Consider the following 12541-nt stretch of genomic DNA (forward strand, 5'->3'; position numbering starts at 1 on the left):
TAAAGTGGATTGCTCAGTCAGTCATCTCATGGATATTCTCTCAAAAGGGAGCACATTGGTCTCCTCAGGACATTCCTCCATACCCTTGCTTCACTTGAGCATTTGATTCCTGAGGAGATAGGCATCTATCACCTACTTTTAAAAACTAGGATGCGCTGGCAATTGGTATTAGGCTGTCCATTAGGACGGGGTACAGCAGGAAGTAGAAGAGGCTTTGTCATCGGGCACTTGTCAAGAAGTATCAACCCTCTGACCTTTTAAGTGAAGAATGCATCAGCCTTTTCCAGACAACTGCGTTATTCACCAAGGTGAAAAACCCTGTCAGACATACTTGTCAGTTTATTGTGCCTACAAAAACAGATCAGGAGAAGGGTTTTTCATTGCCATCATTTAGGCTTATCAATGAGCTACAGAACCTGTGCTCCGCCAAGTCATACACTTTGTCCTGAAAGATGATGCCTTCTCGCCATCATGCTCATGGTACTGCTAGAATTTTACCTGAATTACACACTCTTTCTAGTGTTTGTCCTACCCCCGCATGTTTCTTGGGCTGAAAACATGTGTAAGAGCCTAGGTATCGGGCACCCCCCCTGCCTAACCCTCCACCCTTCTGCTCCCCTTTCCCCAACAGAACAAAAGATCTCCACGCTGCAGAGCTACTGTTAGTTTCCTGGGGCAAATGATAGTGGCCAAAAGCATCTTAGGATACCATTGCCAGGTGATTTGTTCTATTTTGTAAACAAGGAAACTGATGATTTTCACACCTACAAGGGGGCATGGGGACAGAACCATGTATGATACATCTTTGTACATATATATATATATAAAATCAGTAATACAGCACTGTGGTTAAGCAGCAATAAAGGCTGATTCCCATCCCGCCAGGAAGTGGTGAAATACTGGCGGGTTAAGAATATCTAAAGCCTGCATGCTAGATGTAAGACAGTTACCAAAAGATAACTTTATTTTTCTTATCTGCACTATGAATTTGGGGTTTGCCTCAGCTGGTAGGAGTGTTCTGATTGCTCTTTATGTGGAGGGATGTAACCATCATTCAAAATACTGTGGCTCTACAAGAAGTGAACTAATCATATGCATGAGTAAAGATTGTGTTCAAATTTTTATAGCTGTTTTTCTTTATTTGCATATGTTTAAAGAAGAATACCCGTGCATTAAGATTGCTCAAGTTCACAGAAAAAACATCAAGTGAAAATGAAGCTCAGAATGATGTTTCTCACATAATGTTGGAAGCACATCTTGAAGCTAGAGAACTGAGTCCTGAATCTGAAAAAGACAGGTCATCATCTGATTTAGGTTCTCCCTGGGAGGAACGATATGAAAAATTATGGGTTGATCAGGAGAAAAAAGAAGTCAAATCTCATTTCAAGACTGTCGCTGCTGAACTGAAGCAGAAATTTGGTGAAATTATTGATTCCCCAAATGCTATGCCTTCCTTGAAAAGCCCTATACAAATCTCTGTCAAGGAATCTAAAATGACAAGTGATGTGAGCTGCGCAGAAGATGATTGTGAAGCTGCTGACCTGACCAGTGCAGAATTTCATCCCATCGCTTATCAAAGCATCCCTACTTCACAGGACAATCTGTTGAGGGAATCATATAAAAGCAAGCTAAAGGACACTGACCTGTCAAATTTTAAGTCCTCTTCATATGTCAACCTACCAACTGTTGAGCACCTTTTGAATCCTTTAAAGTGCACAGATATTTCACAAAAACAAGTAAACTCAAACAGCCCTGTACAAAAGGTAAACAGAAATCCTATGCTACAAGAATCCTTGATGACCATTACAGTTAGAGACTCTTACTCAGGCAAGAGTATGGAAAATTCACAAATTCATAGTCTTCAGGAAGATGATTTACACCAAAAACCTACCAATGCTGAAGTCAAAGGGTATGTTTCCTCCAAATTGCAGACCCAGTTATGGGTCGCCCCAAAGAATATAAATGAAATGCCGACATCAGAAGACATCGGGAAGCAGAAGAGTCAAGTCCTTACCAACAGCAATAAGGACAAACTCAAGTATCGACCTCGGTTTGAAAACCTAGGAACATCACAGAGTTCGCCTGATAAAGTAACTTCCAAGTTACTGGACGAAGGATTGGAACAAGATGTACAGAGGTTTAAGAACGAGGTAGGAATGCTACAAGCAGTATTCCTGAACTTGGAAAAAGAGAAAGCACAACTCCAAAAAGAGGTAGACTCTTACCTACTTCTTTTCCATGACTTTCGTCTTACATATCAACCATTTTGATCATTTCACCAGCCATTAAAATAGCTCTGTTGTGCTGACAGGCAGCAAAAACATTTTTCAGTATTAATAGTAAGGAATAGTAGAAGTAAGGAACCTCCTCTTTCATCTAATCTCTTTTTAGAAGGCACAACAGAAAACCTTTAGTTTTAGTACCTGTCATTCATCTGTGTCTCCAGGATGTCTTCATTACTCTTTGTACATCAAAATTCTAGTATTCCATTTTGTCTGCTCAACTCTGTGCGATTCTAATCATTATGTTTATCTAAATCTGAAAGCTGTCCTTTTCCTTGCATTATCTATTTTCTGTATGACTCGTCATCTATCAGCATTCTACACTTTGAGAATTCCAAGCACTCTCTTAACAGTCTCATCTACCAGCAGATTAAAGATGTTCATTACTAGAGAGGCTTTGTCTTGTCCCATACAGTGACATTTTGCACAATATCTGTAGTAGAGCCCTGTAGTTTGAAACTCTATGGATCATTAAAGACAGCCTGGCACAACCTTTATTCAGAGCTTATCTTCCCCAGATCCTTTCTATCAGCAGTGGACCATGGTGAGCTTTGAGGTGCAGAGCGATAGAGAGAGGGGCATAAATTCCTCCAGAAAACATAACAGCCATGCTCATATTAATTAATGCTGTATAGCAGTGAGGGACAGACACCTCTACATGGTCTGTGAGTGCCATTTAAGCTAGAGCACGACAACCATTGTTGTCAGGAGATTCCACATTACACCTCTAACTAAAGAGCCTTTTACATTATGATTTAACTTCAGATGTTTTATTTTGGGATGACAAAACAACTTAAACATTATGGGCCTGATTCTAACTTTGGAGGACGGTGTTAAACCGTCCCAAAAGTGGCGGATATACCACCGACCGTATTACGAGTCCATTATATCCTATGGAACTCGTAATACGGTAGGTGGTATATCCGCCACTTTTGGGACGGATTAACACCGTCCTCCAAAGTTAGAATCAGGCCCTATGCACTCTTTCATTTATGTTTTTTTCCTGTCAATTCTCTTTTAACATTCCACCCTATCTTTGACATGTTTTAATGCTTTTCTTTTAAAAAAATTTTTTGGGGGGGATAATTATTTTGACTTTTGTATTTTAATTGTTTTCAGCAAATGACACATTTAAAAAAAATAAAAAATGAACGGTTTTAATGTTAATTTTAATTCAAATTTAATTATAATCTTTTGGTTGGTAAACCTGTTATGGTAAAGAGAAGGTTTGGAGTAGATGTGCCCATCCTGTAACATAATATAATTATTTCAACTGTATTAGTGATCAACTATGTTTTCTCTGACTGTAGGTGGAAGAAGAAAAATTAAAGGGTTTGAACAGTCGCAAATCTGAAGAAAAGGAAAAAAAACAAGTGGTACGGGAAAGTGACAACAGTGTTGTACAAAATATAACTCCAAGTGATAAAACCAAACAACTGAAACAAGCCCACCCTGCAAAAACAAATTGTTTATCAGAAAATGTTGTTGTAACTTCACAGTCAACAAACAGCGTTCAAACAAAAGAAAAATCTAAACCTGCACACAATCTTTTTAAAAGGTAAGTTGCTAAAATGGTGTAATAGTGTTTTTAACCTTTTGACATGTGTGGGCCTCCGACATAATCATTACTGAATCTAGGGGTCCCCTCACTGAATCATTATTGGAAAATGGGGGCCTTACAGTTGCAAATTCCTACACATTTACTTAATCTTTTTAAAATCTAAATTTGTCTTTATTATATACAAACACTTTATTAATCTGTTATTATTTGATTATCCAAACAGTCACAGCCCCTCCTGAGTAGGCTTTGCAAACTCCAAGAGGTCCCTGGACCACAGGTTAAGAACCACTGTTGCAATAGATATGTATATTTTTATAGTAAAGTATTTTTCCCTAGGATTTGCTTGGAAAACTATAAGCACAGGGAAAGTATAGGAAGGATATATATATATATATTACAACAGAAAGCAGAGGCACCAATCCACAGTAAAATCAAGCGTTCTATTTCCACTTCAGAGCAGCAGAAATCGTGAGTTCTCAATCCTGATGCATTTCGGCTAATGCCTTGATCACAGGTAATTTGAAACAGATGTACATTCTCACAGTGTTTTTCAATCATCAGCACGTGGTTCGATAATCTAAAATACAAATCCCATAATGCACCTTAGTGTTCGTTATTTCGCTCTACAGTACTTAATCTTTATATTGCTCAAATAACGTAAAAGGCATCACAGTTCCAAGCATGTTATAGAGTATGCATTCCATGTTCACGGGCTGTGCCATGCACCTGCTGCTCCCAAAATAAAGGTTCACGCCGGCGTCTGTGGAAAGCTAGGAGAGAGATAGAATACCTCTGTCCCATCCCCTTCTCACCTTCATGACACCAAATCCTGGATAAGTGCTGTAATGTGCACGAAGGAGAGCGGGTCAGACCCCCTCACTAAACAATCCTTCTCCAAAATTACTCCATACGGGGCCACAGCCCCTCCAGGGTGGCCTCAGTAGAGACCGAAGCATCCCAATATTAATTACAACAGAAAGCCGAGGCATCAATCCACAGTAAAATCAAACGTTTTACATATATATATATATATATATATATATATATATATATATATATATATATGTTCGATGGCATGTGTAGCTGCAGATACACATGCTGTGCACTGTTCCTGCCATCTAGTGTTGGGCTCGGAGTGTTACAAGTTGTTTTTCTTCTAAGACGTTTCGAGTCACGGGACGGAGTGACTCCTCCCTTTCGGCTCCATTGCGCATGGGCGTCGACTCCATCTTAGATTGTTTTCTTTCCGCCATCGGGTTCGGACGTGTTACTCTTCGCTCCGTATTTCGAATCGGGAAAGTTAGAAAAGAATCAAAAATGTGTCGGTATTGTTTTCGTTCGGTTTAGTTTAGCGTATCGGCACCGACATCAAAATCGCTTTGGCGGCCCTTTGGGGCTTCCGCTCTTTATCAAGGCCTGGTCCGCCTTACCACATCCGTCGTCCCAGACTAATGGACCGGGCCCCCTTCCGTTTCTGTCCTAAGTGTCACGCCAAGTATCCTTATACTGTACAGACCAGCACCGGGTCTGTAACCTGTGTTTGTTGCCCAAACACAGAGAGGATTCTTGTGAAGCTTGCCGAGCGTTTCGATCCAAGAATACCTTAAGGGATCGACGCGCAAGACGACTAAAAATGGCGTCAAAGCCGAAACAACATCTCAACGTCGAGGAGGAAGAGAGAATTTCCATCCATAAATCCGACGGTGATCGACCCTCGACGGCGCGGCAAACAGTGAGTACACCTGCCCCGTCCCACACCCAGGGTCACACCAAAAAACTCAAGGCCACGGGGACGCCACTGCCAGCAGGCCATGGCTCAACCCACAGAAAAGAAGGTGACCAAATAACATCGGCACCGAAAAAGGCCAAAGATTTGCCGAAGACTTCAGACTCCGGTCGAGAATCCTGCACCGAAAAAAGTTGCCATCGAGTTATCGAGTCGGGCAAGCCTCGAAAGAGCTCATCGGAACCGAAAAAGACAATTTCGTTGGGAATTTCGGTACCGAAAAAAACGGCTTCGGAGCCGAAACGCTCTTCCTACACTGAGGAGCAAGGGCTTTCTATGCAGCTCAAATAAAGGCACAGATTTGAGCAAGATCTGGATTTAGAAGAGCATGCCCAAACACAGGGAAGATACAAACCATCCCTCCACTCAAATCGAAAAGAAAACTAGCTTTTCAAGAGACTGAGATGCAACTGAAAGCCAAAGTGGTTAGAGACAAGTCACCACCACCACAGTTCTCACCACAACCATCCCCACTGCAATCACCACACTTGTCACCAGTGGGTACACCGATGGCGCAGTCACCCACACATACTGGGATGACTCAAGATGATGTGGATCCCTGGGATCTATACGACCCACCTATATCGGACAACAGCCCAGAGTGTTATCCAACAAAGCCTTCACCACCAGAGGACAGTACAGCATATACGCAAGTACTAGCCAGGGCAGCTACATTCCACAACGTAACAATGCACTCGGAACCAGTGGAGGATGACTTCCTGTTCAACGCTCTGGCATCCACTCACGCATCCTACCAAACTTTACCAATGCTACCGGGCATGCTCAAACACGCACAACAGGTCTTCCAAGAGCCTGTAAAAGGGAGGGCCATCACGCCAAGGGTTGAAAATAAATATAAACCGCCCCCGTCAGACCCAGTGTTTATTACTCACCAGCTCCCTCCGGACTCAGTGGTTGTGGGGGCTGAAAGGAAAAGGGCGAATTCACAATCATCAGGGGATGCCCCACCCCCTGATAAAGAGAGTCGAAAATTCGATGCAGCGGGGAAAAGAGTGGCATCGCAAGCAGCCAATCAATGGCGAATTGCAACCTCACAAGCCCTACTTGCACGCTACGACAGGGCGCGCTGGGACGAAATGCAAGACATCATCCAGCATTTGCCCAAGGAACACCAAAAACGTGCCCAACAAGTGGTTGAAGAGGGACAGGCCATATCAAAAAACCAAATACGGTCTGCCCTAGACTCTGCAGATACAGCAGCACGGACAGTAAACACAGCTGTAACAATTCGAAGGCGGTTCCTGGGGCACGGACGGGCCCAGCGTAAAAATGCCCTCTGAGGGGTGGGGCCCATTAGTGCCCCACTCCTTTATTTTTCACATGCCCCCGGGACCTGCCGCACCTGGAAGCTTTATTGAAACAAGTCTAGGAGACTGCACTTGTTTTTTTGTTTTTTTTTGTTGTTGTTTTTTTTGCAAAAATATATGTTTTTTAAAAAGTAAATTTTTGCCCTGGGTTTCCCTCTGTGACTCCAGCACCTTTTCTTTAAAAAAAAATCTTTTATCCTTTTTTCAGGGGTTTGGTTGAAGCAGAGTCCCAAGATGGCTGCCAACACTTCCTTGATGAAGTGGTGGCAGCCAATCAGATCTCTCCTTGAGATCGAGAGGGTTCACGGATCCTCTGAGTCCCTATATATCCAAATGTGTTTTTTCTTTAACATTTCAAAAACTATTGAACGGATTTACACCAAATAACAAAAAGGGCTCTTTCTGGACCAAGACCTAGCTTTCTGCCAAATTTGGTGTGATTCCATCCAGCAGTTTGGGCTTTAGTCGATTAGCACTTTTTGGGACCTCACCCCCTTTTTTCTCGGCCACCGCTTGACTGATCACCCCAAAACTTTCCAGACAGCAGCTGAAGTGAGCGTTGGAATTTTTGAAATTTTTTGTGAACATTCATTAACCAGCACCAAAGATATAGGCAAGTCAAAAAATGCTTTTTCTAGAGAAAGTAGGTCCTAACTGTTGCAAGCTAGGGGTGACAGCTCAGAGTGGTGGTAGGATAGTCACTTTATAGTTAGCATTCCCAGAGATAGGAATTACTCTGATTTCTTTTTGATTATTTTTTTTTCCCCAGCTAATAACTTTGCCAGGATGTGTTAAATTTCCACAAACCTCTGCCGACATAATCTTTTTCCTACATTGGCGAGTAATGGAAAGTTTTGCAGGTATTCGTTAAGGTGGTGCAAAGAATAAAGGAATAAAAGTAGGGTCTCAAAATTAGTTTTGCACCAATTCATTTTCCATAGAGTTTTTTGGACAGAAATACTGGCTAAATGGCCAGTGGGTTTCTGGAAAAATTAGAATATGACTTAAAGTATAGAAAGGATCCTTTTTGTTAGTGGATGTAATTTGGTAAAGTAGTTTTAAAGTTGAAAGACACAAAATGTAGTGATATATTGTGTGTGGTATACTGCAGTACTTTTACAGTATGCCATGGTGCATGCTGATGACAAGGCAGTATACGATTGGGTAATTACTGCCATTACAAAAGTAAAATGCAGCCATGCTGTTTTACCACACTTTGGCTGTGTTCTGAGTTTTAACTCTAAATATAGTGTTCTAACTACTGTTTTATGGGTAGCTAGGTAACGATGAGTCACTTTAAGTGTGTTGAGGTAGGTAAATAGTACTTTTATTAGGTCTCTGCTCTAGAGGGTGCGCATGCTCTTTCTCGAACCGAAATGTGCTGTATCTATATCGTGGGCTTCAGCCCGCCCATAGGCTTGCCATTGGCTGGCTCCCTTGTCACTCCATTATGCGTTTTCCCCATTTGTCCTTGCCATGCATAGGCCATGGGTCCTGCAGGGTTTGGGCATTCCCAAGAGCACCGACCAACTACTTCTAAACCTATGCAACAGCCATTTTATTGCATTTTTTCGGGACAGCTTTTTCATTTCTTGAAGAGCATTTTTCTTGAGCGCTCCTGTTTTTGCCCACACTGTTCTCAGTGGCTAACAATATACCACTTTAAGAGAGCTTTTCACAAACGCTCCTGTTTTTATGCACACCGTTCTCAGTGGCTAATAATATCCCACTTAAAGAGTGCTTTTCAGGAGCGCGCTTGTTTTTACGAGCACCGTTCTCAGTAATTGTGTATTGGTCCGCTTCTGATCACAGAGGGTGTTCACTTGCTGTGACGAAGTACACAGGGGGTGCTGAAGAATTTCTTGTCTGTGCCTGACAACATTAAGGGTGCAGGCGACTCACATTCCTGCAAACAGACATGCTAATTTTTGTATGCACAGCAAGGTTAAGTTATTTGCCGGGAAACACGGGTTGTTGAACCTGCGCTGAGACTCAACCCTGTTAAATTCATATAAATATTACTCTTCTTTGTCACTGTCTCCTGCCCATTTCTTGTGCCAGTTTTCACTATTTCTCATTAAATAGATGAATAAGTTAGGAACTTATAAAGCCCATGGATCACCTCAGGGCATGCTACCATCACGTACAACATTCCACATTTATATGAAACAAGATATTTATGAAATCATGCACCATATCCAAGAATTTTGTCAGTCTAGTTTTCAGCAGCTAGACGTTTGTGGGGCCACATTTCTCGATTGTTAAGTTAAGTTAAAAAAAAAATATTCTGAAAGCCCAACTAAGCCGCAGTAAAGCTAGGAATTTCTCTGAAACATTCCACAGTATCCCTGTCAGCTGCCAGACAGAGCCGGGCACTCGGGCTGGTCACAAGAATCGCTCACACAGATGATGGACACAAAGTCCCTGCTTCTCCTCAGGTATAGCCCTGCGTTTGAGTTCCATTTGAACTCCGAGGTTATCGCAGCTCCATCTACAAACAGGGATATAGGCAGTGCCTGCGCAGTGTAAGCACGGCAGTCACTCACAAAGCGTGCTTAGATGTTTGCAGAATCCCGTCTTCTGTGCTGTCTTCCGGATTACCATAGCAACAGCTAAAAGCCCTGCTGTTACATAAGGTGATAAGACAATAATTTATATTTATTGATTGTTCGCATTCAGTTGAGAGATAAAAAGTAGCTGCCTGTGCACTCATCCTACTAATATTGTCTGTATAAAGGCTCATGGAATCTGCATGAATCTCTTCACAACCCATCCATAAATATCAAAATGTAAGCCAATTGGACCAGCACCTAGGCACCGATAATTATTACAGCGTATAAAGTTTGTAGAGCACAGTGATAGCCTTTGTAGGTAAGTTTGCTTTGAATGAGCGGTGGCCCCGGATGACCCGAGATCACTTACTCCTGCAGTTGCGACTATCTCTGGGGCCCAAATACAGGTGCGATCTCATTGCCAAGCCCCTTTACCCCATCTGCGCTCCATTCTCAGCACGGCAGCAGCGATGGGTGTGGGCCACAGGGTTTCTCACACATCCAACCACCCTGTTCTGTACACCCATCTGCCCTCCCGTTCACTAACTCCCACCCACCATCCCGTTCACTCCCCATCTGCCCTCCCGTTCACCCCCCATCCGCCTTCCCGTTCACCCCCCCATCCGCCTTCCCGTTCACTCCCCCATCCGCCCTCCCGTGCAACCACCCATCTGTTCAACCCCCCATCCGCCCTCCCGTTCACCCCCATCCTTCCTTGTTCATCCCCATCTACCCTCCCGTTCACCACCCCATCCGCCTTCCCGTTCACCACCCCATCCGCCTTCCCGTTCACAACCCCATCCACCTTCCCGTTCACCACCTCGACACGCCCTCCTGCTCACCACTTCCACCCGATTGCCAAAGACAATAGGTCGTCCATTTCTGAGATTTTTTGGCTTTGCCAATGCTTGTTACATTAAATATTTAATAAAGTTTGAGGAGTACCGTTGTATTACATAGCAACATAGAAAGTACCCTGGTACGAAAATAAATTTGAAAAAAATAAATATGCACAGACTTTAAAAAAGCACTACTACACTATATTTCCCCTCAAAATGCGGAAAGCAGACTAAGTGCACTCGTAAGGGTGAAATATTGTTTAGACCACATTTAGTCTGAGTTTTGGAATTGAAGGGGAAATATAGTGTAGTATAGTGTAGTTTTAATTTTGTTTCTCTTATATTTTTTTAAGATTTCTGTACTTATCGTGGTACTTTCTACGTAGTACTGCAGTACTCTGCAAACCTTTTTTTTAACAAAATAAAGTGATAAAACTACTTTTACCTTCCTCAGACACTTATATAAACTGACTCCTACATGCCTATCCACTTGGAAGACAGTACCCTATATTTACACTTAAAACCACACGCACAGACAGCAGTCTATACAATATGACTGTCTTTTTATCTTGTAAGGGCTTGCATTACTCAATCATGTACAGTTTTGTTATCACAGTGACATACCATGGCACAATATATCAGAGTATTCTTGTACATAATTGGCGTGATTCATAATGGTAAACTTCGACTTTATTTTTAAAGTTTACACGTCTTTGCTAATCACAAAGGTATTTTAATATTAGTATCTTTATGACTGCGGAGTCTCCACACATAAAAAAAAAAAGATACTACTTGTAAAATAACTTTGTGAATAGCAAACAGATGTTAACTTACACAAAAGTTACTTGTGACTCAGGCCGTATCTTTTAAATTACTGAACCAATTTAGGACTACTACCATAAAGGACCCTTACAGCTCATATTCTGTATTCCTAAAACTTTTCAGCTAAATGCATTCAGCCATTTTACACCTACATTTGTTTAAACTATATTCAGACATGACACAAAGCTCCCCTCCACTCCAGTCTACAAGCCACACCGCTCTATGATGTGTCCCACCATTTTATGACACTCAACTCTATCAGTTTCTAAGAGCCCCTTCGCTCTAAGACACTGTACCGGATGCCACTGTGTGACACACACTTAACTCTACTGTATGACAGTCCACACTCTTCCAGTCTGCCATTCCACTCTACTCCATGCCACTCAACTCTGTGGCATGCCAATCCACTTCACACCACTCCCCTCTATACTATTGCACGCTGTAACACTCTATTCTACGACACAGTTCTCTAAGCCATTTTACTGTACGCTATTCTAATCAATGCAGTTCACTGTGCCTCTCAACACTATGCTTTTCTCCTCTAATCTACTCCTCTATACGCCACTCTAGTCTACACCTCACTACTCTGTGCCTCTCACGTCTATGCCACTCTACTGTACTCCACTCTAACCACTCCACAATATGCCCCTCCTGTCTGAGTAAATCTGCGCTATTCCACTCTGCCCCACTCCACTCAGTGGCGCTCTACTCCGTGCTACTCTACTGTACGTTACTTTACTGTACCCCACTCTGCTCTACACCACTGTACTTTGCTGCACTGTACTCTGTGCCACTGCATAAAAAGATAAACAATTATGGATTTAGTTTTTGATATATTACAACATTCTTTTTCACAAATTAAAACAAAGTACATATTCAATAAAAAACAAATGGTTACAGCTTAGTTATGGTTAATAAAACTTTATTTATCCTTTCTGTAGAAACCAAACTTAAACTACACAAGCATTAGAAATTCAAAGCTTAGTTATACCTTAATTTTGTAATTTTGCACCACCTTTCACTTATTAGAGCTACATTTATTCTATCTATACATATTAAACTGTATGCCACACCACTCATCACCATTTCACTTTACGCCACAGCAATCTTTTTCACTCCCCTTTGCCCCACTCCACTCTAAGCTGAACAGTTACAGCTTAGTTATAGTTATGAAAACTTTCTGGCATGTATGGCTGTAGATACACATGCTGTGCATACTCCTGCCATCTAGTGTGGGCCTCGAACATGTACAGCTTTTTTTCCTGATGCAAGACTGGATCCTGATTTTTTTTCCCATAGCACGTCTGTGTGTTGGAAGAGGGCGTTGTGTGACTCCGTATTGATGTTGTCTACCAAATGTGACGTCAGTAG

At 42.1% G+C, this 12541-nt stretch overlaps 1 protein-coding gene across 14 annotated transcripts in view; it reads left to right on the forward strand.

Moving 5' to 3' along the window:
* The window catches only part of ANKRD26 (ankyrin repeat domain containing 26), an 829339-nt gene that overhangs the window by 293874 nt on the left and 522924 nt on the right, over nt 1-12541 (forward strand). For 4 of the 14 annotated variants that reach the window (XM_069228894.1, XM_069228888.1, XM_069228891.1 and 1 more), the window contains 2 exons: nt 1158-2213; nt 3593-3840. In XM_069228894.1, coding sequence (XP_069084995.1) covers nt 1158-2213; nt 3593-3840 — 1304 coding nt within the window. The remainder of the gene's footprint in view (nt 1-1157; nt 2214-3592; nt 3841-12541) is intronic. The other 10 variants (XM_069228896.1, XM_069228890.1, XM_069228895.1 and 7 more) reach the window with 3 other exon arrangements.

The sequence above is a fragment of the Pleurodeles waltl genome, chromosome 4_1 (genome assembly GCF_031143425.1).
Source record: "Pleurodeles waltl isolate 20211129_DDA chromosome 4_1, aPleWal1.hap1.20221129, whole genome shotgun sequence".
NCBI lineage: Eukaryota > Metazoa > Chordata > Amphibia > Caudata > Salamandridae > Pleurodeles > Pleurodeles waltl.